This window comes from Rattus norvegicus, chromosome 10 (genome assembly GCF_021556685.1).
Source record: "Rattus norvegicus strain SHRSP/BbbUtx chromosome 10, alternate assembly SHRSP_T2T, whole genome shotgun sequence".
Classification (NCBI taxonomy): Eukaryota; Metazoa; Chordata; class Mammalia; order Rodentia; family Muridae; genus Rattus; species Rattus norvegicus.
The window spans coordinates 61,424,481-61,452,027 of NC_141543.1; the positions used below are offsets into that span (position 1 = coordinate 61,424,481).

The 27,547-nt window shown below is 46.7% G+C and overlaps 1 protein-coding gene across 1 annotated transcript; it reads right to left on the bottom strand.

Annotated features, from left to right (window-relative positions):
* Nucleotides 1–7,302: 7,302 nt before the first annotated feature.
* Nucleotides 7,303–27,312, bottom strand: Scimp (SLP adaptor and CSK interacting membrane protein). Its single transcript, NM_001398998.1, has 5 exons — nt 27,226–27,312; nt 16,019–16,142; nt 14,031–14,094; nt 10,803–10,876; nt 7,303–7,908 (listed from the first exon to the last, which is right to left on the bottom strand). Exons 2-5 carry the CDS (start codon nt 16,128–16,130, stop codon nt 7,703–7,705), a joined length of 456 nt encoding a protein of 151 aa, NP_001385927.1. The 5' UTR covers nt 16,131–16,142; nt 27,226–27,312; the 3' UTR covers nt 7,303–7,702.
* Nucleotides 27,313–27,547: the final 235 nt, after the last annotated feature.

Below are 27,547 nucleotides of genomic sequence, written 5' to 3' on the forward strand. Positions count from 1 at the left end.
CCTTGAACTCATAGAGGTCTATCTGTGTGTCTGTCCCAAGAGCTGGGATCAAAGGTGTGCACTATGGCTCAAGTCTTATTTTTTAGTTATGTGTATATCTTAGTTTGCTTATCTAGACAAGCACTACATGAATTCCGTGTCACCAGAGGTCAGAGGAGGGCACTGGATCCCCAGGAACTGGAGTTACAGATGGTTGTGAGCGGCCATGTGGGTGCTTGGAACCAAACACGGGTCCTCTGAAAGAGCAGCCTGTGCTCTAACCACTGAGTCACCTCTCCAGACTTACAAAAGGTATTTGTTTTGTGAGTGAATGTCCATGGCAAACACCACAGAGATAGACAAGTCACTTTGAACTGTTACATTCAGGAGCTCATCCGTTTCAGTGGCTCAAGTAGCAAAAGAATCTGAGGCAGCCCAACCAGCACGCGTCTCGTGGACACAGCCTGACAGGACAGCTTCCGTGTGCTTGCATGTCCACTGCGACCTGTGTCTAAACTGGGGTACAAAATTTTCTGTTTATGGCATCCATCATGATGCCCACTTTTGGATTCTGAAACACTCTGTATTAAACATTTTCAAGCGAGGAGGGTTGGACCTGTATTTGTTTGTACTTGCATCACACAGACACTGACATAATCACACACAAGTGGGATGAAGAAGGACACCCCCGGCTGTGAAAAGAAGCACAAGTGATAATACCAGGCTATTGGGCAAAAACCACACTCCCCAGAGCAGAGCTGAGTGGACGGTTACCCTAAAACTCAAGGCAAGGAACCCGGAGCCTAAAGGGAAAGAGAGATGTGACCGTGGGTGATGTTAATTATGCTCTATGCTTCGAGGGAAAAGCCAAGGAAGGGTACAAGGAGCCACAGGGAGGAGCCCTCAAGGTAGATGACGCTCCCTCTGGGTTCTGAGGGAGAGACAGAGTTCCCAGCAGAAAGAGGAGAGAAAGAGAGCAAGAACCTTGGGACTGATTTGGGGAACTGCAGGTAGTTTCCAGAGATCAGGGCTGTGGGAACAAGACCCAAAAGTTAACCTGTAAGCCCCACCCACCCAAGGACCAGGTGACTTTCCGGGATGCTATAACATTAGCTCTTGGAAAATAACAGGCAAGCCACTGGGAAAATACAGCCCCTACAACATGAGTCTTGTTCTCCCTCTGCCAGGAATTCCAGAGAGTGATCCCAACCAAAACCTATCCTAGTCACTATTTAATTAAAGCTTGCTTCAAATTTGGCTCAAAGTTGTGGAGCTGTTTTTTTTTTTTGTTTGTTTGTTTGTTTGTTTTTTGTTGTTGTTTTTTTTTTTTTGTCTTACGAATCTCAGGATTAATAAGAACCCTGTAAGAGAAAGGTGAATCGCAGCATGCAGGCACCATGCCTAAAACCCACACTCTAACACCTCCAGAAATGTGGCTAAGGCAGAGCAAATGACAAAGAGTATGTCTGTGGAGTGATGACCCAGTGTGACGGCCACTTGCCTATCTGTAGCTCTAACCTCCGTCTAGTTCCTTTGACAACAAAGCCTGCCACCAGCCAGAAAGGCAGGACGTGGCACTTTCACCCCATCTCTCCTATACCACATTGTGACATATGTGGTGTATGTGACATTGTCTGAATATTTGTTTGTGTTAGGTCCAAAGCAGGGTCCCCCCAATGGCAGTGTTGGTAACAGTGTCCTCAACGGAAGGACTCTGAGTGGGTAAACACAAGGGTGGTTACTGGAAAAACAGAAACCAAAACTTTACTAGGAAAGCCATTACTTACTTCCCTTATCCAGCCCAAGGTCAACTACCTCAGGCAAGGCCATCTAGCTCTGGGACAGTCTGCTACACATCAAAGCCCCCATGCTACACCCCAAGCTCTTCAGAAGCCTGCAACTCTCCTTCCGAGATGCCTGTCCCCCTAAGACTGACAGGCCTTTCTGACTTGAGGATGTTCTCTAACCCTTGCAGTTTGGTTTCCAAAATAAACTTTTCTTTCTATTCACGGGGTGGTCTAGTTCAGTGGTTCCACTCACTCACAGTTTGCATCCCCAGGATCTCATGTGTTGAAATATGGTCTTCCACATGGCAGTGTTAAGACACAGAGCCTATGGTCCTATGAATGGGATGAATGCTCTTCCAATAGAAGCCCCAGAAAGCTGCCTTGTACACCCAGCTTGTGAGGGCAAGGTAGGCAGGCAGGCAGGCAGGCAGGCACCGTCAGCGTAGCAGTCAACACTTTGACCAGACACGGAGTCTGACACACCTTGCTCTTGGATTCCTTGCTCTCGGTGATGTTGACCAATAGATTTCTGTTGTTCCTAAAGTAACTAGGGCTATATTTTGAATGTCCTCCAAAGGTCTATGTATGTAAGGCTTGCTCCCCAGGATGGTGTCTTTGGGAAGGGACGTAGTCTTTAAGTGGTGGAACCAAGTGGGAACTCCTTGGTTATTCAGGGGAGGGTGTCCTCAAATGGATTAGGGAGACACTGACTCCTTTGTATTTCTTTGCCTCTTGGCTGTGAAGTGCATGATTTTGCTTTAGCACTCCTCCTGCTATGATGTAAGCTCACTTTCCTACAGGTCTAGAGCAACAGGGTCCAACCAATCATGAACTGGAACCTCCAATGACTGAGAACCAAAATAACCTTTTTATCTTGACAAGTGTTTTTAGCTCAGGTAATTTGTTACCGGGATTGAAACCCGAGTAATCCACACACAAGTTACCTTGTCATGGCTGCCCATGCACTCAGACAGAAAAGGTACCGAGAAATGGTGTGCTGTGCTGTTAAGAAATACCAAAGAATGTGGAAGTGTTTTGAAATATGTGTTGGGCAAAAACTGAATTACTGTTCACAGACCCTGAAGGGAAGTCCTCTGTAAAGGCTTGGAAGAGACGAGTCAGAGAGAAATCTCAGAGATCACATGAGAGGCAACAGACAGGACGTCAGACAAAAAGGGAACATCAAAGGTTATTCCGGTGGGTGGGTTATCAGCTGGAAAACGGGAAACAAGGAGACTGCAAAGCCATTAGAAAGCCCATGCGGGTCTTGGTGTTTTCTGAGGTTCTGAACAATGACGAGGCCAGTTGGCAGCTGGAGAGGAAAGGCCTGTGTGTTTGACTCTCTATCTTGACTGCTTGTAAGAAAGCAGAAGCAGAACTTAAAAATCTGGAACATTCTCAGTCTGACCCAATTATAAAGAATGAAAAAAGGGAATAGGGAGGCAAAGTTTAGAACAGAGGCAGAAGGAACACTCATTCAGAGCCTGCCCCACATGTGGCCCATACATATACAGCCACCAAACTAGATAAGATGGATGAAGCAAAGAAGTGCAGGCTGACAGGAACCGGATGTAGATTTCTCCTGAGAGACACAGCCAGAATACAGCAAATACAGAGGCGAATGCCAGCAGCAAACCACTGAACTGAGAACAGGACCCCCGTTGAAGGAATCAGAGAAAGGACTGAAAGAGCTTGAAGGGGCTTGAGACCCCATATGAACAACAATGCCAAGCAACCAGAGCTTCCAGGGACTAAGCCACTACCTAAAGACTATACATGGACTGACCCTGGACTCTGACCTCATAGGTAGCAATGAATAGCCTAGTAAGAGCACCAGTGGAAGGGGAAGCCCTTGGTCCTGCCAAGACTGAACCCCCAGTGAATGTGAATTGTTGGTGGGAGGGTGGTAATGGGAGGAGGATGGGGAGGGGAACAGTGATAGAGAAAGGGAGGGGAAAGGGTTGGGGGATGTTGGCCAGGAAACCGGGAAGGGGAATAACAATTGAAATGTAAATAAGAAATACTCAAGTTAATAAAGATGAAAAAAAAAGGGGAGGACCAAATACACACACACACACACACACACACACACACACACACACACACACACACACACACATATTTCAGAGATCTTGGAGCCCTTCCTAGGCTAGAATGCTTAAGCCTGGGGCTGGAATGGTTTCTGGGCTCCATTCCTGGCATTATGACTCAGGGTTCTGTGGCCGCCCAGCTGTGGTTCAAACCCTGGTTCAAGGCACAGCACAGGCCACCAATGGTACACCATGGAAGCCTGCAAAGTGTCATCCCCATGGATAGGGAAGTGTACTCTCTGTGGGCAAGAATACTTCCACCTCAGTTTCAAGAGATGCCTCAGATATCCTCAAGAGAAGCTGCATCAAGGAAGGGACATCAGAGAGTCCAACACAGGTAAAGCCCAACATGGCCGTGTAGAAAGAGAGGCCTTCCTAAGTCTCCAGGATTGTACAGACACCAGTGGGTGCCTGAAAAGACCAATATATCCTACACGTCAGAGGGGTAGGGCTCCAGAAGAATAGGTAGAGCTCTCTGGTCCCATAATTTTGTTTGTTTCATAAAGAAGACCAGACTGTAACTATTATCAAGGGAGCCATGAGGGGCTGGAGAGATGGCTCAGCGGTTAAGAGCACTGACTGCTCTTCCAGAGGACCCGAGTTCAATCCCCAGGAGTCACATGGTGGCTCACAACTGTCTGTAACTCCAGTCCCAGGGGACCAAACAAACGCTGTCTTCTGAGGACACTGTGCACATATAGCACATAGACATACATGCAGGCAAAACATCCATCCATGCAAAATAGATATAATTTTTAGAAAGGAGAGAGCTACGGCCCTGTGATTTGTGGCATGAGTTTTCAAAACTGCTGAGGTGCCAACCACGGACTGTTTCAAAATGATATGTCAGCACCATATGTAGCTACCATCCCCAGGGAATGAGCTCAGGGTGGAGCCTACCTTCTTATTTCTAGACTCTTCTAAATCAGCGACTGTATAGCTGGTCACTTGGCTTGGACTCTGCTGTGTGACTGGAAGGTACACTAAGGTCCTATGAGGTCTTGATGTGTTGTTTAATTGTGTCATCCACGTTGGCAGTAGAAAACACAGCCTTATTACATGTGCCTAGCTCAGTTCTCAACACATTTGTAAATGTCCAAAAGCTTTTATTCTATCTTTTTTTTTTTTTGCTGGCAATTAAACTGGCTGTTATATTTTCCTGCGCATTCGACATTCAAAAATATATGTATCAGGGCTGGAGAGATGACTCAGTAGTTAAGAGCACTGACTGCTCTTCCAGAGGTCCTGAGTTCAATTCCCAGCAACCACATCGTGGCTCACAGACATCTGTAATGAGATCTGATGCTCTCTTCTGGTGTGTCTGACAGCTACAGTGTACTTTTATAAATGAAAATTAATAGAAAAAATTTAGGAAAAAATATCTGTGTTAAGTGCCTTCTATGTGCTGGGGCTTATTCTGGATACTGGGAAAATAGAAATTAGCTTAACAAGTTCTCCCCCAAAGAGCATCGCTGTGACCCAGACACTTGAGAGGACAGCTTAAAGGGTCTATTTTGGCTCGTGGTTCCAGTGAGCTCAGTCCATGGCTACCTGGCTTGTGTTTGTGGCTTGTTGTGAGGCAGTACATTGAGGCGGTGTGAGCGCGTGGAAAATTTTCTTCAGCCCAGGTTAACTAGGAAGCAGAAGGAAAGATAGGAACAGACAAGAGAACCCCAGGGCAGGACACAGCCCTTGACGACACACCCCTGGCAACCTACTTCCTCCAGTTAGACCTCCCCTCCTAAGGTTTCTAGACCCTCCCAAAATAGAACCACTAGCTGGGCAACACATAATCAACACGTGGGCTGGCGGAGGGACACTGTATGTTTAAACCATGACAAGCCCTAGGGATAGGAAGAACAGAAAGTAAGGCCTGAAGTACACCCCATTCATTCATTCATTCATTCATTCATTCGATCATCCCCCAGACTTATTGACCATCTGCAGTAAGCTAGGAACAGGGAAAACAAGAAAGAAGAAAATGTCCACCTCTGCACTGGTGTTGCTTTTGTTCAACTGGAAACGAAAGCCACACGAGCAGATCATTCCAGATAGGAGAGTTATGAAGGGGGAGCTAAGAAGACCACCACCACATGGGGGCGGTGAGGATAGCCCGGGGCCTAAGATGTAAAGGTGGGGGGGAATACTGCACATAGCAGGGACAGGGGGACCACAGTAAAGGTACTTTCCAACAGGGGAAAAACACTGGGGAGCCTTGAGGTTGTCAGGAGGAGGAGGTGTGTGAAAAGTTAGCCAGTAACACACTCCTGACAGCTCTTGTAAGCCATATTTAAGAGTTTGGTCTCTTTCTGAGGCTAATAGGTAAAGATGAGCTTTAAGCAACAGGAGGAAGTGTTCGGTTGCTCACTTTAGAAAATCACCGGGTGCCAATTGGGTTTTTGGAGTCTGAGATGCAGAGGAAGGACACCGGTTAGAGATTCTTAAAGTTCTCTTTGGAGACAGAGCCGATCTGAGTGAGGCACCGTCAACAGGAGGTGGCAACACTGGCAAGAAGGGATGGGAGAAAGAACCTAATTTCTGCCCTCAGCAAGGGAGGAAGTAATCCAGCATAAGAAGCCTGGGGGTGGGTCATCAGCTCTCCGTGGAATACGTTGAACTTGAGGATCCGGTGGGATAATCAGACGGAGGTGTCCTTAAGGCTCTGCAGCCTGGGAGTGGAAAGAGGGGGTTTCAACTGGAGTCTGTGGTTGGGAAGTCGCTAGGGTAAAGGAGGCTTGAGCCCTGTGGTACTGGCAACATCATTCGGCAGTGGTGAAATAGGAGAGAACAGCACCCCAGGATGGGAAAGTAATGGATGGTTATAACAGATGTAAGAGTGAGAGCTACAGAAGGGACAGTAAGCCTTGAACTCTCACCTTGAGTATGCTGCTGCTGACTAGACTCTTCCTGGGGAAACCTACTTTTCCTGGCCCAGCCAGCACATTCACTGCCAAAATAAAGACAGCCAAAGGCCACTTGTGTCCTTTGCTGACCATTAGAAACAATATCTAAAAACACAGGAAATAGATTTGTGTCAGAACTTGATTCTCTGTGATGGGTTTGGCCCACATTCTATAAATGTACTGGGGGTTGAGGTGTGAGTGGGTGGGGCAGCGTCATGAGAACAAAGAGCACCTTCTCACCTCACAGGCTCTCAGAGTGTGGTGACCTGTGCATCACAAGAGTCCTCAGCTATAAAGACAAATCATGGCTTCTAGGAGGTTCAGGGGTGGGTAGAGCCTGAGAGAAGGGAGACAGGCATCCTTAAGCCATGGTCTGCATAGGGATGGGAGCTGGGAGGTTCCATACCATCAAATGTCAAACCTATGATCCCTATCAGTGGCTCTCAACCTATGGGTCTCAAACCTCCTAGGGGTTGAATATCAGATACCCTGAACATCAGATATTTACATTACAATTCATAACAGTAGCAAAATTACAATTATGAAGTAGCAACAAAATGATTTTACAATTGGGGATCGCCACAACCTAAAGAACTGTATTGAAGGGTCCCAGCATCAGGAAGGTTGAGACCCACCACGTTACAGCCACATTCACCACGGGAGCAAAGGGGAATGTGGGGAAATGAGTCAATTCTCACAGGCCCAGTGGTCTGCACAAAGGAAACTTCCTCCACAGAGGTGCCAAGGCTACACCCTCAGAGTCTCAGGACAGAGCTTCTGCAGTGCGAGAAACATCAGGAACATCATCTGGAGCAACAGACACATCTGGAGCACTGGGGACATCAAGCTGTCCTAGCCTCTGCTGTAGCTTTCACATGGCGGAGGTGGTTTCCTCTAGGGATCGGGAAGTGCTTATGTTACAGTCCAGCCATTCTAGATTATTCTAAAATGAGCTGTGTAAGCCCGTTTCAGCTTGCCAAAGAGGTATGGGTGTTATAGAGTGCTGGATTTCAGTGGTTGCCGGAATCTCAACATCATCGTAATCATTTTCTGGATCAGTGGAGACCGAGATATCAAAGACGTTCTTCTTTTTAACTTTCTTCACTGATGAGTACCAAGCTGATGGTTGTCTTGGAGATTCCTGTGGGGCTAAAGCACAGAAAAGGGTCACTATATGCAAGGCTACTCTGCACTGACGTATTTTTTTGACCGAGTGGCTCATTACAGATCTTCTGAACACATTACTGATCTTCCCACTTCCTCAGTGGTCGGTTCCCCAGTCACAGTCATGACACACGTCTCAGGATCACCCAAGCACACCAGTGACGAATGTTGGGCAGATCTCTTGACTCCCACGTCTCTGTGCTAAGACCAAGCTTCAAGAGAACCATGATGCAAACACTTAGGAAGCAGACCACATCCAGTTGCTAGGTAACCACAGTCATGCCCACAGATCCCAGATCACAAGGTTCTGATGGACTTGTTGATGCATCCCTCTCTGTACCGTACCCTAGGCTGCTCCCAGGACTGTTTGCTACTGCTTACATACAAATCTGCCTGCTAAGAAGGAAGGAAACATGTGGTGGGAGGGGTAGTGTTCAAAGATAGACTCAGTGCAGAATGGGTCTATCGCAGGAACTGGAGTGGTTGCTGCTTTTTGTCTGTGACAGAAGAGTGATTCTCCTGAGGTTCATGTGTAGAAGATTTGGTGTGTTACCAATATGGCAACATGGTGTGTGTGTGGCGGGGTGGGCAATGGTTAAGAGCTCCTAATGCTCTGCAGAGGATCTGAGTTCAGTTCCCGGCAACCACTTCAGGCAGTTCGTAATCACCTCTAACTCCAGCTCCAGGAGATCTAGTCCCCTCTTCTGGACTCTGGACATGTGTGTAATCAAGCTACAAATGCAGGCAGACACTCGAACACAAACGAACACAGAACTGAAATAAGGTAAAAGGTGGTGGGACCTTTAAGAGACAGAGCCTCATTAGAAGCAGTATGGGTCCTCCCTTTGCTCTGCCACCCAGCCCTAAGATGTGGTTTCCTGCTGTCACATGGGCTGCTACCACGATGTCATGTTTATCATATGATGTAGCTTTCAGGGCCGTGCTGTTTGGATACTCAGCCACCAAGACGGCAGCCTCAAGTATTTCGTCATGGTAATGAAAAATACAGTGATGAATACCCTAGCTATAGCTATAATGAGAATCAGATTTGCCTCCACAATGACCTTATATTTCTCCAAGAAAATTGGAACGCCTCTGCCATTTCATTTCATTTCCTGTAAAATTGAGTTCTGGTTTGGACTCAGTAGTTAGTTAACTAATTAGCTTGGTAAGTTGGGTCATGGATAAGTCACTTAAGGAGCAACGACAGTCATCAGTTTCACAGAGCTTTGAGGGTTTAAGTGAGGTCGAGTCTAACAAGGGCCAGTCACGGGAACCAGAGAACTTCCAGGCCTGGTGGTCCTCACCTGTAATTGCAGCACTTAGGAAATGAAAGGAGGAAGATTAAATAGTTCAAGGTCACCCTTGTCTGCTAAGGGAGCTTAAGGCCAACCTGGGCTACATGAGACTGTCTCAAAAAAGGAGGAGGGGAGACAAAGTCTGCAAAGTACTTGCCTCACAGGTATGAGGACCCAAGTTTGATTCTCATAACCCCTATCTATCTATCTATCTATCTATCTATCTATCTATCTATCTATCGCCTATCTATCATCTATCTATCTATCCATCTATCTATTGATCTGTCTGTAAGTCAATCATCTATCTATCTATCTATCTATCTATCTATCTATCTATCTATCGCCTATCTATCTATCATCTATCTACCTACCTACCTACCTATCCATCTGTCTGTAAGTCAATCATCTATCATCTATCTATCTATCTATCTATCTATCTATCTATCTATCTATCTATCTATCTATATCTATCTATCATCTATCTATCTGTCTGTAAGTCAATCATCTATCTATCATCTATCTATCTATCTATCTATCTATCGCCTATCTATATCTATCTATCTATCATCTATCTGTCTGTAAGTCAATCATCTATCATCTATCTATCTATCTATTGTCTATCTATCTATCTATCTATCATCTATCTATCTGTCTGTAAGTCAATCATCTACCTATCATCTATCTATCGATCTATTTATCTATCGCCTATCTATATCTATCTATCTATCTATCTGTCTGTAAGTCAATCATCTATCATCTATCTATCTATCTATCTATTGTCTATCTATCTATCTATCTATCTGTCTGTCTGTAAGTCAATCATCTATCTATCATCTATCGTCTATCTATCTATTGTCTCTCTATCTATTGTCTATCTATCTATTGTCTATCTATCTATCTATCTATGTCTGTCTGTAAGTCAATCATCTATCTATCATCTATCGTCTATCTATCTATTGTCTCTCTATCTATTGTCTATCTATCTATTGTCTATCTGTCTATCTATCTATCTATCATCTATCTATCATCTATCTATCTTTCTATTTATCATCCATCTATCTATCTATCTATGGTCACATGTGTTGTTGTCATGGTGGTAATCTCACAGTGCAGATCCCTAGGACTCAGGCTGACCTGCCTCACCTGCTTGGTGAGTTCCAGCCAATGAGAGACTGAGAGACTTTTTTAAGTTGACGGTGCCTGAGGAATTGCAGTCCTTTAGCTTTCATAAACATATGCACATTCATTCTCTAGCATGTGTACACACATGTGCACATATGAATGCATGCACACACACATGCATGCACGTGCACACACACACACACACACACACACACACACACACACAGACACATAAGTTTTTTAAAAAAAAGCCACCATCCACAAATCAGGAATTCTCCCCATATACTAAACCAGCCAACACCTTTATCTCAGACTCCCAGCCCAGAAACTGTGGGGAAGTAATTTTCCCAGTGCTTAAGGCATCCAGCCTATAGAATTTTGTTAGTAAGCTAAAGAAGATCCATCCATCCATTCTTTATCCCACCTGGAATGATACTGTTATCAGCAAACCGTTCTTACCTGGGTCTTCTGGAAAAGGTGAACTCCTGGGTGGCAGAGCAGGTAACCGACCTGGTGAAGAATTAAGAACATTCCTAGGGAGAGAGGGAATGAGGGGGGGTGAGACACACACACACACACACACACAGAGACACACAGACACACAGAGACACACACACAGGCACACACACACGCACGTACAGAGAGAGAGAGAGAGAGAGAGAGAGAGAGAGAGAGAGAGAGAGAGGAGACAGAGACATCGAGACACAGAGGGAGAAACAGAGAGAGAGAGTCAGTCAGTGGTTGGTCTGGATCAAGTCTACTGATGGCTGCTTTATAGCAAGGCAAGTAAGTGGGTTGAAGATTCAAATCCAGATTCCTCCAGGTTGGAAGCATTTCCATACCTTTCTAGATTCTGCATTCATTTCTGTCACCCTAAAGAAACCATTTCCTCCAGCCCACATACATGATGGGAGGGGTTGTCTCTAGAGCACAGAGCCCAGTCTCTTGTGTAAACAGTGGTGGACTAGATGTACTCCAATCTGCAAGGCAGACGTACTCATTCCTGATGTTAAGTATCAACACCATGACCAGCAGCATCACTGTGAATTTACCACAGATGTGTCCAGACATTGGAGCAGGGTTGATCACATGTTACAGATGCTAAATGGCCCCCAAAGGCTGGCTGAGCATTGCTGTGGAGACAAATTCAAGAGCTGGAACTGAGTGGGAAGTTTTCAAATGTCTGGAAGCTCGTGTTCAAAGGGGACTGTGGGTCCTGAGTCCCTCCACCTTTCTTCAACCCTCCTCTTGTCCCTGGCTTTGTTCTAAGCCACACACCTCCCACCATGATGCCTCACGACAAGCCCAACCAGCATCAGGACCAACCAGTCATGGACTAGAAACTCACAAACTGTGAGGCAAAAGAAACCTCTTCTCCTTATAAACTGTTTTGGGCGTTTGTTACAGTAACAGGAGCTCACATGTGAGTCACCGTCACACTGCCCAAAAGCCCACTCACAGTAGAAGGGACAAACTCCCACGGCCCACTCCCACAGTGAAAGGCTGTACAGCAAGCAGAATGAACAGTCCACAGCCACACTCAATGCGTCTCACAAAAATAATACTGACTTGGGCTTGTAGCTCAGTAGTGGAGCCTGGCATGTTATCTGTGAGGCCCTGGGATTAAAATGACCCCCATAGTACTGAAAAAAAAATGGGAAAAATGCAAAATACCATGTGCTATTCCACTCACGTGAAGCACGAAACAATCAAACGCCCGGCTGATTCCTTCTGGCTAGTAGGGATTTGGAGGTGCCATGGCCGAAGGCCTTAGAAGTGAGTGTCTGTGATGTTAGCAAGATCTACTCCTGGGCTGGGCATCTGTTACCTAGGCCTGTTTCATTCACAGCAACTTGTTGAGCTGTGTGCTTCCTGAAAAAAAAATTTCTGGAGTGTACTGGCTGGTTTTGTGGGTCAACTGGACACAAGGTAGAATTATCACAGAGAAAGGAGCCTCCCTCAAGGAGATGCCTCTATGAGATCCAGCTGTAAGTCATTTTCTCAATTAGTGATCAAGGGTGGGAGGTAGGTGGTGCCATCCCTGGGCTGGTGGTCTTGGGTTCTATAAGAGAGCAAGCTGAGCAAGCCAGGGGAAGCAAGCCAGTAAGTAACATCCCTCCATGGCCTCTGCATCAGCTTCTGCTTCCGGACCTGTGCGAGTTCCAGTCCTGCCTTCCTTTGGTGATGAACAGCAATGTGGAAGTGTAAGCTGGATAAACCCTTTCCTCCCCAACTTGTTTCTTGGTCGTGATGTTTGTGCAGGAATAGAAACCCTGACAGAGACAGGTAGCAATAGCGCATTTCTGTGGGAAGTTTTCACACGGCAGCAAGGCCTGTGGTCGTCTGGCTCTGTTATGCTTGATTGACTTACTCATCAATGGACGAGGAATTAGACAAGGAAAGGTTATATTTGATGGTCTCTTTGAACTCCAATAAAATCCATTTCACAAAAGTATAGATTTTCTTGCAGATAGGCAAAGGCTGGCCCTTTACCAGGTTCTGACACTGGGTCACCACCTCTCAGCTTTGAGCACCACATTGTTAAACCCTATATTCATACTTCTGGGATTTTGACCACTCCTGATGGTTCTGCTCAGATCTCATTTAAGGGGCGCAACTACTTCTGTTCATCTGAACCCCTGAGTCATGTTCTATCAGTTTGACTCCTGGAGGGACTGGAGACTGAGTAGCTTAAGTCAGTGATGGGTTCTCTATCCCGGACTGTCCCTGGGGACTAAGGCTCAGCTGAGCTGCTTGGCTCTGGGATGCTTCATGTGTGTTGACAGACACGGTTGCCGAAATATGTCCTCAGAATTACAGGGAAGGACAGCTGGAGGCTTGTGCTGGTTTCTCCTAGATTCCACCTTATGTGTCCTTTTCCCTTTGCTGATTTTATCTATTTTTGGCTATATTAAACTATAGCTGTGTTGGGCATGGTGGTGCACACCTCTGATCTCAGGGGGCTGAGGCAGACAGATCTCTGTGAGTTTGCGGCCAGCCTGGTCTACATAGCGAGTTCCAGGACAGCCAGAGCTATGTAGCAGAATCCTGTCTCAAACAAACACAAAACCGTGGAGTGAGATAAGTCTCCGGTCCCATTAGTCCCCTCATGAATTCTTGTTCCTAAAGGGTAACCTTGGGGACTCATCAAATAGCATGAAGAGTCCCAAACATATCACAAAAAGCAAAATGGAAAGCCAATGCTCAGGGCTAGAGGACCCAGGTTCGATTCCCAGCCACACAGGGTTCTAGCTGTCTATAACTCCAGTTTCAGACCTAAATGCCCTTCTTCCTGGGCATCAGGCACACACATGGTGCACAGATATGCACAGAGGCAAAGCATTCATACACATAAAATACAAACAGATCTTTAAAGGGGGAAGCAAATGCTATACTTTTATGCCATGTTTTCAGACATGTAACCTGCTTAAATGAAAGACATAAGACTGAGCCTGGGACACAGAGACTACACAGTAGCCTCTGTCAGAATAAATATGGCCAGGGAGCCCAGAACAGGGTGCCAGAGATGCCCGATCCCCAGACCTTCTTCCTCCGATAGATGAGGATGTTGGCAGATCCATCTCACCAACTCCATAGGGAAGGAGGCATTGCAGCCACACTGGAACACTGTCATCGGAAGGGCCCTGGTGCAGTGAGCCGCAGGGGTCTCCCCTCCCCCTCACTTACTCATACATCTTGTCCTCTTCTCTTCCGTCCTGTATCGAGGGCTTGGCAACTTCCCAGTTCCTGCCTAAGGGAGGGAAACCATATTCATTAGGGCACATTAATGAAAGTTGTCACTTCAGGATTTAGAAGTTCTTGGAATATAATCAGATCCAGGGAATTAGGAAGGGGAACTGCCAAGAGATAAGACTTAGGGACACCTAGTGTGAAAGTGACAGCTAGCTCTTGGACCCTGGCCACGAAGCCACAGAGCCTGGGAGGAAATCCTTGGCCAACAGCAGCAATAAACAAACAAACAAATAAATGGAAAAAAATGTAAAGACAGCCAGTTGATAAAGTACATGAGCCCAGAACACACTTTCTAAAGCTCATATATTAAAATGGAGTTCTGAATAAATCCTCTTCCTTTATTAAAAATTAATTACTTAAGGGACAGTGGGAAAAGGAGATCAAATTGGGAACTGAGATCTGATCTCGGTTCTGCCTCTAAGCTCTGAGCACCTCTCCCGAGGTTCTGTCTCCCTGTGGACTGGGGACAAAGCTAAAAGGATTGCACTCCAGCACTCGAGGGACAGCGTGCTGAACACGCTGGGAGGCTCGCCCAGGGTGCCCTGTGTGTTACCTGCCCACTGTGTTACCTGGGCGTGCTCCTGCCTCAGACCAATTTGCAATTTCTTTTAAAGGGCTAGGATCTTGAAGGACTATACCACTGACTGGGGGTGGGGGGTGGGAGGTCCATGTTTCTGGAGATAAACGACAAACTGGAAAACCCAGTTGTAGATAACCTAAAATTAGTGTTCATCTCCCCACACAGTCACTTTGTCTGAGGAGGTCAAGATAGAGAAAACAGCAGAAAACAGGTCTTGGAGAGAGAAGGCTGTCGTGCAACTAAAACTCGTTCATCCTGGATCATATCTGTGTTTATTTGTCTTTTAATTCTCACATATAGTACATCCCGACCGAGGTTGCCCCTCCCCCAGTCTCTCTCCCATCTCCTCTCTTCCCCAGATCCACCCCTGCTCTGTCTTCTATCAGAAAACAGCAGGCCTCCTGGGGACAACATCCAAATGCAGCATAACAAGCTACAAGAAAACCAGCACATACTGTCACTTCAGGGCTGGATGAGGTGACCTAGTAGGAGGGACAGGGTCCCACGAGCAGGCAAAAGAGTTGGGGACGGTCCCTGCTCCTACTGTTAGGATTCCCACAAGACTACCAAGCTACTTAGCCGTAGCATATACAGAGGACCCAGGTCAGATCCCTACAGGTTCCCGAATCTCTGTGAGTCCCATGAGTCCCAATCACTCTATTCTGTGTACCATATTCTCAAGGTTCTTGTGGTGTGTCCCTGACCCCTCTGGTTCCCCTGATCCCCCTCTTTAGGACTCCCCAAGCTCTGCCTAATGTTTGCCTGTGGTACTTAAACTCCATGAAATCTTGAGAGTAACCCTAGCAAAGACTCCTAGTAATGGGGACATGAAGCCTGCATTGGCCATCTTTTGTAACCAGACAAGGCCTCAAGTGGAGGGATTGGGACACCAACCCAGCCATAAAACCTTTGGCCTACAGTTTGTCCTGCCTGCAATGTTTTCTGGGACTGGAGCCTTGTAGAATGGCCATCAAAGAGACCAGAGAGACTTCACTAAACAACTGATTGACTCTGTTTTAATGCTCAAGACAGTTGACTTTCTGCAGACTTCTGTCTGCTCCCTTTCGAGAGGCACAGAAGCAATGATATTGGTGCCAGGAAGACACGGGGCTCCAGGGACCCTGCGTCTGTTTGCACCCAAATCCTCTGACTTTGGAATTAATCTCCCCTTCGCTATGCTCATGAGAAACTGAGGCCCAGGGACAGAGTTTGAGGCAGGGTTAGAAATCATACCCAAGGCATGTTTTGCTCCACCTAAGCCCATACAGGCCAGGCTTAGAGTTTTGCTGCACTGACATCACCCCCCCCCCCACACACACACAGGTAAGATGGCCATCAGTACCTTGTCTAAGCTGCCACCTGCAGACACAGTACAGGATGAGACCCAGGACCAAGGAGATGGAGATGATGGTCACAGCTAAGATGAGCCAGAAATTGTTCCTCCACCAACTCATTGCTGTGGAAGCCTAGGAAGAGTAGAGACCGAGGCATGAGTGGAAAGCTAAGGCCTTTAGGTACCTCATTATAATGGAGATCTGTCTCGAGTCTACGTGACCTGTGAAGGGGCTCGGGGCGTGGCCTTATGTGACTGACGGTCACAGATCTATGGAGGGCTGCGGGCTAGTGACTGGCCTGGCTTCCTGGGAGTCAGCCGAAATGTCCACCCTCCCTTCAGGGTCTCCGGGGTTCAAGCCTCCTCAGCTGGGAACCAGGGTGCCTTTCACTGTCCCACAATGTATGAGTATTTTGGCTGCATTTGTGTCTGTGTACCACATGCATTCCTGGTGTCCATGGAGCCAGAAGAGAGCGACAGATCCCTTAGAACTGGAGTTTTGAATAGTTTTGTGCAACCCTGTGGGCGCTGGGAATCAAACCCTGATCCTCTGGAAGAGCAGCTGGTGTTTTTTTAAAAGCTGAGCCATTTCTATGGCAGCCCCCCAAACTGCATGTTCAGCGCCTGCCATAAAGAACGCCCCGAAGTTACCCCCTTCTCCATGGACTGCTAGCAGGGAGATGCTTTCTCAACAGAATAGGCCGACTTGTCTTTCTGAGGATGAAGCGGAGAGAGGGGCCCAAGAGCATCACATTCCATTTCTAGTGCGATGTCACCTGAGACCACCAAGCTAGTTCAATGGTTAGGGTGCTTCCAGACTGGAGAGGTATTCAGGGGAGAGGTGTGGGGACTGCGTGCTGGGGCAGTGCACGATCGACTACAGGCCCTGGAAAGATACAGAAACTGAATCTTACTCTGGCCCCAGGCCTGAGGCCAAGGGGGTAGGTAAGAATGTAGGTTGCAGGATGGCTGGAAGCCAGCAGAGCATGGCACAAGCAAATGCCCGCCTGACAGGATGCTGAGAGTCAGCCCAAGGCTGTAGCCACAACTCTCAGAGGGCTACAGAGGACAACAGACTTCTCAAGAAATGGCTGTTTGAAAGGTTGGGTCAAGAGGATGACTCGAACCCAGGAGTCTGGGGCCAGATAGGCAATATAACAGAGCTATGTATCTTTAAAACGTGTTATATTAGGGCTGGAGAAATTACTCAGTGCTTAAGAGCATTGGCTGTTCTTCCAGAGGACCTGGGTGTCTAGCACTCACATGGGCGGCTCCAGTTTCAGGGAATGCAATGCCCTCTTCTGATTTCTGTAGGCACTGCACACACATGATACATGTGTGCTGGCAAACCATCACACACATAAAATAAGATTTTAAAAAGTCACCTTACAGTTCTGGAGGTCAGACATTCAGGAATATCTCACTTGCAAGTCTAAAACCAAGTCTAAAACCAAAGGGCTGTGGGCCTTAAGGCAATATGCTTTTGGATACTGTAGGAGAGAATCCATTTTCTTATCTCTTTGGCTTCCAGAAGTCACTTACAGTCCTCGTCTCATGACCATTTCTGTCTTCAAAGCCAGGCCTGTTACACAGCTCTGGCCATTCTTCTGCTGTTATATCTTCCTCTAATCATGCTCTGCTGACTTTCTTCCCAGTGCGTAGGGAGTCTCAAGGTTACATCCACTGAGTCTGGATAATTTCACCATCTCGGTCATCTGATTAGAAGCCTTGATTCCCATTTTCTAGAAACTCTGACATAATCCAATTTCTGGGGAATTTGATGTGGATGTTTTGAGGAAGGGAAGGGTCCTGACACAAATGATCCTCCATGCTTATCCTCACTGAAAGGATCCGTGGGTTTATATGGTTATATTTAATTTTTTTTTCTTTTTTTCGGAGCTGGGGACCGAACCCAGGGCCTTGCGCTTGCCTACCACTGTACTAAATCCGGTTATCTTTAATTTTTTTTTTTTTTGCCTTTTTTGGTGACAGTTTGAGAAGGAGAGGAAAGCAGTGTGATGATTCCACCCCTTTTGATGTGAAGTCAGTCACATGGTGTCCTGTATTGTCACCTTGGTCATGCAGCAGCAGGGTCTGGCTGCAAGGCAGACTCAGGATGCCACACAGAAATAATGTTTGTTATCAGGAGGCAGGAGGGATTCTCAAGGCTTAACTCATGCTTGGGATAAGGCAGGCCCTCAGAGCCAAAGTGGGTCCAAGAATGAGCTTAGGTTGGGACAGCAGAACTGTGGGACCCTGAGGTCTAACCCTGACCCAAATGCATAGGTGTGTGAGTTACTTATGTGAAAAAGTGTCTGAGCAAATGAAACTCTGTATAAGCCTGTGTCTCCACACTTGAGATCACCTGTTGCTTACTCTCATGCGGTAAGTGCTGGATAGGTAGTTGCTACAGTGTGTCACTGAGGGAACAATGACAGGGTGGGGGAGGAAGAGTGCACATGACCAGTGGAGAGGCACTTGCTGTTTTGGAGTATTTTCCATCTTCTGTTGGCTGAATCCATAGATGTAGAACCTGACTGTGGAGGGATGACCGCATTTCCGTTTCTCAGAAGAGGAAGCAGAACTTGGACAGGTTAAGAACCATGCTAACTGGCAACCTGACACTCCAGCTCAGACACCAGAGTCTGTTTATTCTGCCACCTTGACATGAAACCCACAAATTCCTTCTCTCCAGACCAGAACCGAAAGCAGAAGAACCATGCTCAAAACTTTCCAATATTCGCAAGACTTCAGTGTCTCAGTGCAACTTGTTGCTCATAAAGGGGAACCTCAGTATGAAAAAAAAAGGACACTTAGAACACCCACATGTAGCCAGGCGTGGGGCACTTGCCTTTGATCCTAGCTCTCGGGGGACCAAGGTAGGTGGGGTTCTGTGAGTTCAAGACCAGCCTGCTTTACATATTGAGTTCCAGGACTACATAGTGATACTTGTCTCAAACAAACAAACAAACAAACAAACAAATATCAAGGACAACAAAACAGACATATGTACTGTGTGCTAACTTCTCATGAGTTTAATGACTCTACATGCCCCAGCTCACTGAATCCCCACAATAGCTCTGTAAGCCATATAGTCAGCATTATCATCCCACTTTACAGGTTAGAAAATAGAGGCTTCTCTCTTTTAAGGGAGAGCTTAACGAGATTATAGAACAAATAATTGGAAAAAAATCAGAAATCGAAGTTTGTCTGACTCTAGGGCCTTAACTTTTAACCATTTTGCCCGGGTATCTCAAAAATGTTCAATTTCCTGGTTATTAAGATGCACTTAGAGCTAGAGAGATGGCTCAGTGGTTAAGAGCACTGACTGCTTTTTCAGAGGTCATGAGTTCAAATCCCAGCAACCACATGGTGGCTCACAACCATCTGTAATGATATCTGATACCCTCTTCTGGTGTGTTAGAAGATAGCGACAGTGTACTTATATTATATATATATACATATATATTATTTAAAAATAAGATGCACTTAAGTACAAGGTCTTTTGCCCCTACTTCACTTCCAAGTCCAACTTCCAACTCTTCTGAGAATCTGAATCAGCATTTTTTTTGTTTTTTTTTTTTTTTGGTTCTTTTTTTTCGGAGCTCAGGACCAAACCCAGGGCCTTGCGCTTCCTAGGCAAGCGCTCTACCACTGAGCTAAATCCCCAACCCCCTGAATCAGCATTTTTAACAAGCCATCTAGAAGGTTCTCTGAAGGACTCCTAACTGGTGCTAGTGAGATCTGATGCCTCTTCCCTGGAGCAGCCATAAACGGGGCATCAGTAGCCGGATGGGTAAAAGGCACTGAAAAGATTCCTTGAACCAAATACCTTCTCCACATGCTTGTCATGGCCGCTGGAAGGCCACCATCAACGAACAAGTTTCCTCTCACCAGCAAGGCTCCAGGCTGACCTTTTTTCTACTTCTTCATTTAAACTCACTTGCCTCCACATTGAGGAAGAAAAACTAACTCCCTGGTGCCTCGGGTTTTCTTTCCAGGACCCGGCTCTCTAAGGTTCTTGGAGGGCAATTACAGACGATGTGGTGAGGGTGCAGAAACACAGTTTCTAGAACATGAAGTGGTCCCAGGAAGCCCCCGGTGTCCTCTCTGCTTGGTGTCCCCTCCCTAACACATAACCCTTCCTGCTCGGGTGTCCAGAACTCCCGAACTCTCTTCCCTTTCTCCGCAGACATCCTGGGGAGTCTCAGAGATTTACAGATTCTGTAGATCTTTAGCTCTGGGGAGGCGGATGGGGGATGGAAGCCACAATCATCGAGATGGAAAGGAAGAGAAAGAAGAACTTAGGAGGAGGGTTTGCCACAGGAATAAGGAAGGGGGAGGGTGTCTTCGCGGAAAAGGAAACCCTGTATTTCAAGAAGGGAAGGATCCAAGGCCCAGAGTTTGTTTATGTGAAGAACTTCAGCCTATTGCGGACTCTGAAGTTTCCAGAAGTGAGGAGAAAAATGGAACATGGGGATGGAGGAGAAGGAAAAAGAGTGAGAACAGAGCCGGGAGAAGCTGTCTCCAGTCAGTGGTAGATTGACCTTTCAAAATGGAACATTGATCAGAAGAGGAGGGATGCTGAGTGGAACAAGAGGAACGATAAGGACAGAGGGACAGGAAATTGGCAGATCGCACAAAAAACTTCCATTTTCTCCAAAGTAGGAAGCAGAGTCAATAACCTGGGATCAGGATTAGGCCAGGGCAGGAGGCAGGCAGGCTCCCAAGTGAGGACAGTGCTCCTAAGGAAGTCACAAAGTGGTCCACCTCTTTCCAGCCCAGCTTTCCCACCATCATCTCCCTGTGGCAATTAGTTCTGGGGCTTCCCTTCCCTCCTTCCTGAGCCCACAAATACCCCTCAGACTACAGGAAGGGGAACCTCAGATTTCAGTTACTCTGTGAAGTACAGATGAAACAACTCTTTCCCCACCCAAACAATGCTGGCATATCTTTCCTGTCTGCTGTGGGTTCCTTTGGTCATTGTCCACCCTCCCACCCCCGTCCCCAATGCTGGTATGTAAGCACCATGCTGGCAGGGTCCTGGCTCCTCTCTTTACTACCACACTCCTAGAGTCTAGGTCACAGGGGCACAGCAGGTACTACATGTATGACTGTGGATATATAGATGAGTAAAAGATTTGACAGCCCTTTTCTCCACCGTGGGTAGACATCCCTTGTGACCATGTGGTCCAGGAATGTAACAGTAGTCATGCCTTTTGGAAATGCCCTCTGCAGTTTCTGCCCCTTTCTTCCTTTGCAGGTTAGTTCTCTTCCCTTAGCCTGACACTCTAAACATAAACTACCCCTAAACGAGCAAAACATAACGGGCTGAGGATGTGGCTTCATGGTAGATTGCTTGCCTCTTACGCAAAAGCTCAGAGATCGATTCCTAGCACCACAAATATAAAAAGATAATAATCGCTAAGAATCTTTATTTAGATTTACAGAACCCAGAACACGTGCTGGTCTTGGGTTACACCGGAATATGTAATAATTCTTATGTTTTTCTTTCTGTTCAACATAAAGTGAGTCAAATACTATAAGGCTTGACTTGTAGAAAACAGATACAACTGTTACAGATAGAAACCAACCCTAGGAGGCTGCTACATTGTAGCCAGAGAAAAATAAGAAAGGAAGCACGTGCTCTGAATGATGAAGACCCATCCAGCAGGAGCCTTCATGCCTGCTCCTGACACTTCTTTCTTTTCATGTACCTAACTTCTCTAGGGAGGAAGCATTGGGGACGTCAGCATGCACCTTCTAGGGCGCCACTCCTTGAATGAAGCTGATCTCTTTCCTACCAGCATCCTGTTTTGGCTTTTCTGCAATGAGCAGTCATTCATATAGTATTCATAAAGTGCAGAGTTTTCAGTGAGAGTCTCAAATTCCTATCCTGTGTAGTATTATTCCCACGCCACCTCTTTATGACATATGACCTCAGGTGAGACCCCTGCCTTCCATCTGCCACCCACCACTGGGGGCAGAGGTAGGTTGAGAAGCAGAGGCCACTGTAAGCATTGTGGAGGGGATATTCTAGCTACCCCTGGATGTCCTGCATTCCTCAGGTTGCTTAATGCATTTTGTGGGGTGGAAAGGACTAGGCAGGACATTCGCAGGATGACGGTGCTTGAGCGAGGTAAAGCAAGGAAGGGCAATGACGACCCCAGCCCCAACGTGCTCGTCTTCAGAAAGCATTTCTGGGGAGCCAGTGACAATACTTTATTCTTTATCATGAATTCCTGAGACTGGTGATTTATGGCTTTAATCCCAGCACTTGGGAGGCAGAGGCAGGCAGATGTCTGTGAGCTCCAGGTCAGCTTAGTCAACATAGCAAATTCCAGGCAGGCCAGGGCTACAGAGTGAGACCCTGTATGACAGAGAGAGAGAGAGAGAGAGAGAGAGAGAGAGAGAGAGAGAGAGAGAGAGAGAGAGAGAGAGAGAGAGAGAGAGAGAGAGAGCGCGCTGGGGAGGAAGAGAGTTTACACTGGAAAGTCACACACATCACAGAACTGTGAAGTACTCCAGGGACTTGAGCTGGCCACTCAGGGAACGGGCTGCTTTCCCCCAGCTTCCTGGTGCCCAGCATTTGTATCTGGAGCAAGATCCATGAAGTCTCCATACAGGTTCTGAAACCTTTTCAAGAGACTGACACAGGTAAAAGAGCTCCGAGGATCCCCAGATACCGACATTATCAAGAGCAGACCGAAAGTGCTCTATGCACAACAGCAGTCACCTTCAGGAAGGACAGCCTCCCTTCACTGGCAGGCTGCAGAATACCCCGCCCCACTGAGCTGCTGGTAGGAGCTGGGGAGTGTTCTCCTTTGGGTCATAAAAGAGGATATTTAGAGGTGGGAATCTCGAAGAACTAGTACGAGAACGGGGACAGGAGAAGGCCAGCACAAACCGGCGGCTGGTACGAGCCTGAAGAAGCCACCTACAGAAACAGTAGGGGATGCAGCAGCAAAGATGGCTGTGCTGCATCCACAGCCCTGTGCTCCCAGATGCCCTGGGCACCCCTCTGGTCATCTCCTGCCCAGTCCTCGTAAGGTCTCTGCATCTACCCATGCTTCGAGCAGGTTTATTCTGATGGCCTCGGAGTCAGGAAAGGGGTTTGGTTCATGAGTCAGTGCAGAAGAGTGTTAACCACAGAGGCTGTGGGCCTGCGCTGACCAGGAGGAGAGAGGTACGTCCTAAAGTGATCCATGGGCTTACTAGAAAGGGTTTTGGAAAGCAGGGCATGAGATGGGTTTGAACTGATTTCGAAGGCACAGGAAGCTAAGCACTCATCAAGCCTGTGGGCGTGAGCAGTTCCTGCCCGATTCCTCTCTGGTTGCCTGTCAGTCTGTCACTGATGATGGTCAGGATGTCCATATTCCCACCTGACCACCTTGCTGCATGTGTGCTGGGAATGGCCATGGGGAGACTTACTGGCAACTTAAAATTGAGTGTGGACAGGGCGGGGCTACAGAAAACACGCACTATCTGCTTGTTCTGTAGCCTTCCATTTCTGTGAAAGGCCGGCAAGCTCGGCCCCCACATATCACCTCCTTCCCCAGCTTTCACACCTATTATCTTGTATCTCCACTTCCAGTGTGCTAGCCAGGGCTCTAGACGCCTGTGCAAAGTGCCATTTTGTTGACCTGTTTGAACTGTTTGCCTTACTGCTGGCTGCCACATAGAAATATGACCCCTTGTTGTCTTTCAGTGCAGAGTGAAATAGGAGCTCCCTAAAGTCAGCCCAGCATGGCCAAGATCAATCCCAACAGGCAACTGCTTACCTCAACAGCCTCTGGACTCCCCTATATTTCTGTGTCCCTTTGAGCTTTTGCTCTGCCAGGGACCTGCAGTTCCACAAGCCTCCCTGCATCCTCCCTGGCCTTCTTGGGCCTCACTCTGTCAGTTTAAAGCAACGATGTTCCAGAGTCCTGAACTAACCGGCCAAGGGGCCTCCAGATGGTAACAGCCCCATGGCTCACATACAGAAATTCCCGGGGGACCACAGCCTGTTGGCTATCTTGAGGCTCCATTTGCATACCAAGCATTGTGCTTTTTATTTAGATGTTATGCAAAAATCAATAAAAACGGATGTGCTTCCTGTAGATGCATAATTTAATTTACAGTCTAGAGTACAACTGAAACAAAATGGAGAAAATGTCAGCTCTCTATCCCCCAAACACGGAAATCCTTCTGATGGCTTGGAGATAGGAACAGACACCTCCTCCTGACTAAATCCTTCCCTCCCTAAGGCTGAGAAGGCCTCGGGGTCTTCCAGATGGGCCTTTAGCTCATTTCCTGGATTCAATCTTCAGTTTGCCTGTCAGATGGGTTACAATGTATAACTTCCATTTTTATGTAAAAAGAAAGGGCCATTGTTTACCAGTGACTTCTTAAATTATTAATAGCTACTAAAATGCGATGTTGACATTCTTAAACTGAAATATCCGGCTCCTAGAGTTTGCTGAGGATTCTAAATAATATTTTGCCAGAAAGTCTAGACACTGTGACTCCTGGGAGTGTCACCATCTCAGCTCTTAGAAGTGCAGACCTTCTAGCTGGAGGGAAGGCTGCTAGCCTGAAAGGGCATAGTCATGACTAAGGATAGCTGTTAAGATACATGAGTTTTGTTCGTTATTTTTGGTTTTGTTTGGGACAGTGTTTCTCTATGTAGCTCTGGCTATTCTGGAACTTTCTATATATATATATATATATATATATATATATATATTAGGATGGCTTCAAATTCACAAAGATCTACCTGTCTCCATTTCTCTGGTGCCAACCCATAACTGGCTAGAGAGAGAGAGAGAGAGAGAGAGAGAGAGAGAGAGAGAGATCAAAGGATTTTAGGTGATTTGTAATTATGTATTATGATTGATATATCTTCCTCTTCTTCAATACATTTATTATGGGACATCTATGATACACACACATGTTAACACTATATATGGGGCCAATGACCGGTAAATTGATACTTACATTTTGCTGTTTAAATATGCATCATGACCATTAAACCTGTTGCTAAAGAATACACGTTTACATAAAATATGAAGACATATCTAAGTATTTGTTGTGGATGACTTTTCCTTTGTGAACTTTTGTGGGTTTGTTTGTGTTGAAAATTAAACCTAGGCTCTTGCACATACATGACAAGTACTTTACCACTAAGCTTACATGTCCAGCCCATGCCTCTTTAAAATCACATGCAATATTTTCTAAAGTGAATGGGTTAATCAAGGTCATTGTAAATGAATGTACTGACATTGTTTTATATACAGAATTATACATTTTTTGGGGGGGGTTAGGCAGGGTTTTTCTACATACCCTTGGGTGTCCTAGAAGTCACTATGTAGATGAGGTTGGCCTTGAACTCATAGAGATCGACCTGACTCTGCCTCTCCGGTGCATAATTAAAGGTGTGGCTATAAAATGATGTTTCGGGGTTGGGGATTTAGCTCAGCGGTAGAGTGCTTGCCTAGCGAGCACAAGGCCCCGGGTTCGGTCCCCAGCTCCGAAAAAAAGAAAAGAAAAGAAAATGATGTTTCAGTAGAAACCCTGTGAGGGTTTATACTCTGCTACACTGACGTACGGGGACACACTGTAATCATATTTAGTATTCTGGCTTGCTAGCCCGCCATATACCGATGACGTCATGCTTAGTATTCCATTAAAAACAATGTCAAGCTGGCCAGTGGCGGCATGTGCCTTTAATCCCAATATTTGAGAGGCAGAGGTAGGTGGATCTCTGTGAGTTTAAGGCCAGCCTGGTCTACAGATCGAGTACCAGAACAGCCAGGGCTACACAGAGAAACCCTTTCTGGGGGGAAAAAAAAAAACGATGTCAGATCAGAATGCAAATCCTGTAGAAGTAACAAGGTGAGAGTACTTATGCATAATGAATGGTTATCTCCGTGGTTATTTGAATTCGTTATGGACAAGCTGTGAGGCTTGCATGTGTTAACACAGTGCTTGGACCAATAACTCGACTGTCAGTAACCCACACGATCATGCTGCTGCATTTGTGTCTCAGCGTGAGAGCTTATCAAGCCGGGACAGCCGCACGTTAATCTTAAGTCTGATTTATTTTATCAGAGGACTCAACTCCATGCATACATGCTCAGTCCTCAGAGCTTCCCTAGTGAATTTGTCTGCCTACTGTTAGGAAATACATCTATTCGCTAGGGGAAAAAAGGAAACCGGGAGGAGGAAGAAAGGGAGGAAAAAGGGGAGGGAGCGATAGCTGTAGGGAGAAGGGAGGAGAAGGAAGAAGGGAGAAAGGGAGGGGGAAGAAGGGAGAATGGGGAGGAGGAAGAAGGGGGCGGAGGAAGAAGGGAGAAGCAGGGGGGAACTCTATCCTGACAAACTTCTAGAGAAACTGATCCTCCCACATAGTCCATGGCATAATACATGGATTAAGAGATGATTTTTGAAGAGCTAGAGACATGGCTCAGTGGTTAAGAACAATGACTACTCTTTCAGAGGATTCCCAAGTTCGATTCCCAGCACCGCACTGTAGCTCACAACCATCTGTAACTTCAGTTTCAAGGGTCTGATGTCCTCCTCTCACCTCTAAGGACACCAGGCATATATGTGATACATGCAGGAAACATTCCCAAACACACAGAGAATAAAATATTTTCTATAAAGAAGGAATCGAGAAACTTGATTTTCCAGAGGTTAAAATCACATCGCTCCATTAAGGTCTCACACCAGCTGAACCCCTCTGGGTCCCGAGGCTTCTGAATGTTGGCAGGTGCCTTATAGATCCCAGACACCAGAAACTGAGTGACAAGGGCACCGAGAGCCACACTGTTCTGAGTCTTTCATCCAAGAGTACCGAGATGTAGCCTGAGTTTCCGAAGCACAGTGCAGTGAGGGTTCTCTACCAGATATTACAGACATTACCCAGACATTGATAACCCCTTACACTTTACGCAGCTCACTGCCAACCGTGGCTTCATCCTTTGAGATAAACTTACGCCTGGCACACACAGTGAACGATTAAAGAGATGACTGGGGTAACTCAGCAGCAATGTCAAGTGGACTTTTCAAGGCCACTGTTTCTCCAGTTGTACCCAGCTGTGTACCACAGCCTCAGGTGACAGTCCCCTCAGCCCATGCCTGTGAGGTTGTCTATTTGGCCACAAGTCTAACAGAAACAGATGACTACGGTAGAGAAAGCAAGAAATCGTTCTTAGGAAAGTCGAAGCACTTACCTAGACTTGCCCGGGTGTCGCTGAAAGCCGCTGTGGAGACAGCTGTGGACTATGAGGGCGTTTCTTAACACAGCTGGGGAGAGCCTTGACCGCCTACATACCCTCACTCATCCCTGTAGGCAACAGGCACTAGCTTGACCACACTTCCTCTTTCTGGTCAGCCCATGACAGTCATCCCCGTTCTAGTGAAGCTAACTACCCTAGGTTTTTTTGAAGCTAGAACCTTCTCACTGCAATTTGTGGTTCCAGCAGAGGTCCATGAAGGCTTGTGGTGGTGTGGAAGGGGGTCCTGAGAAGGACCAGGCTCCAGTGTGAGTGAGTG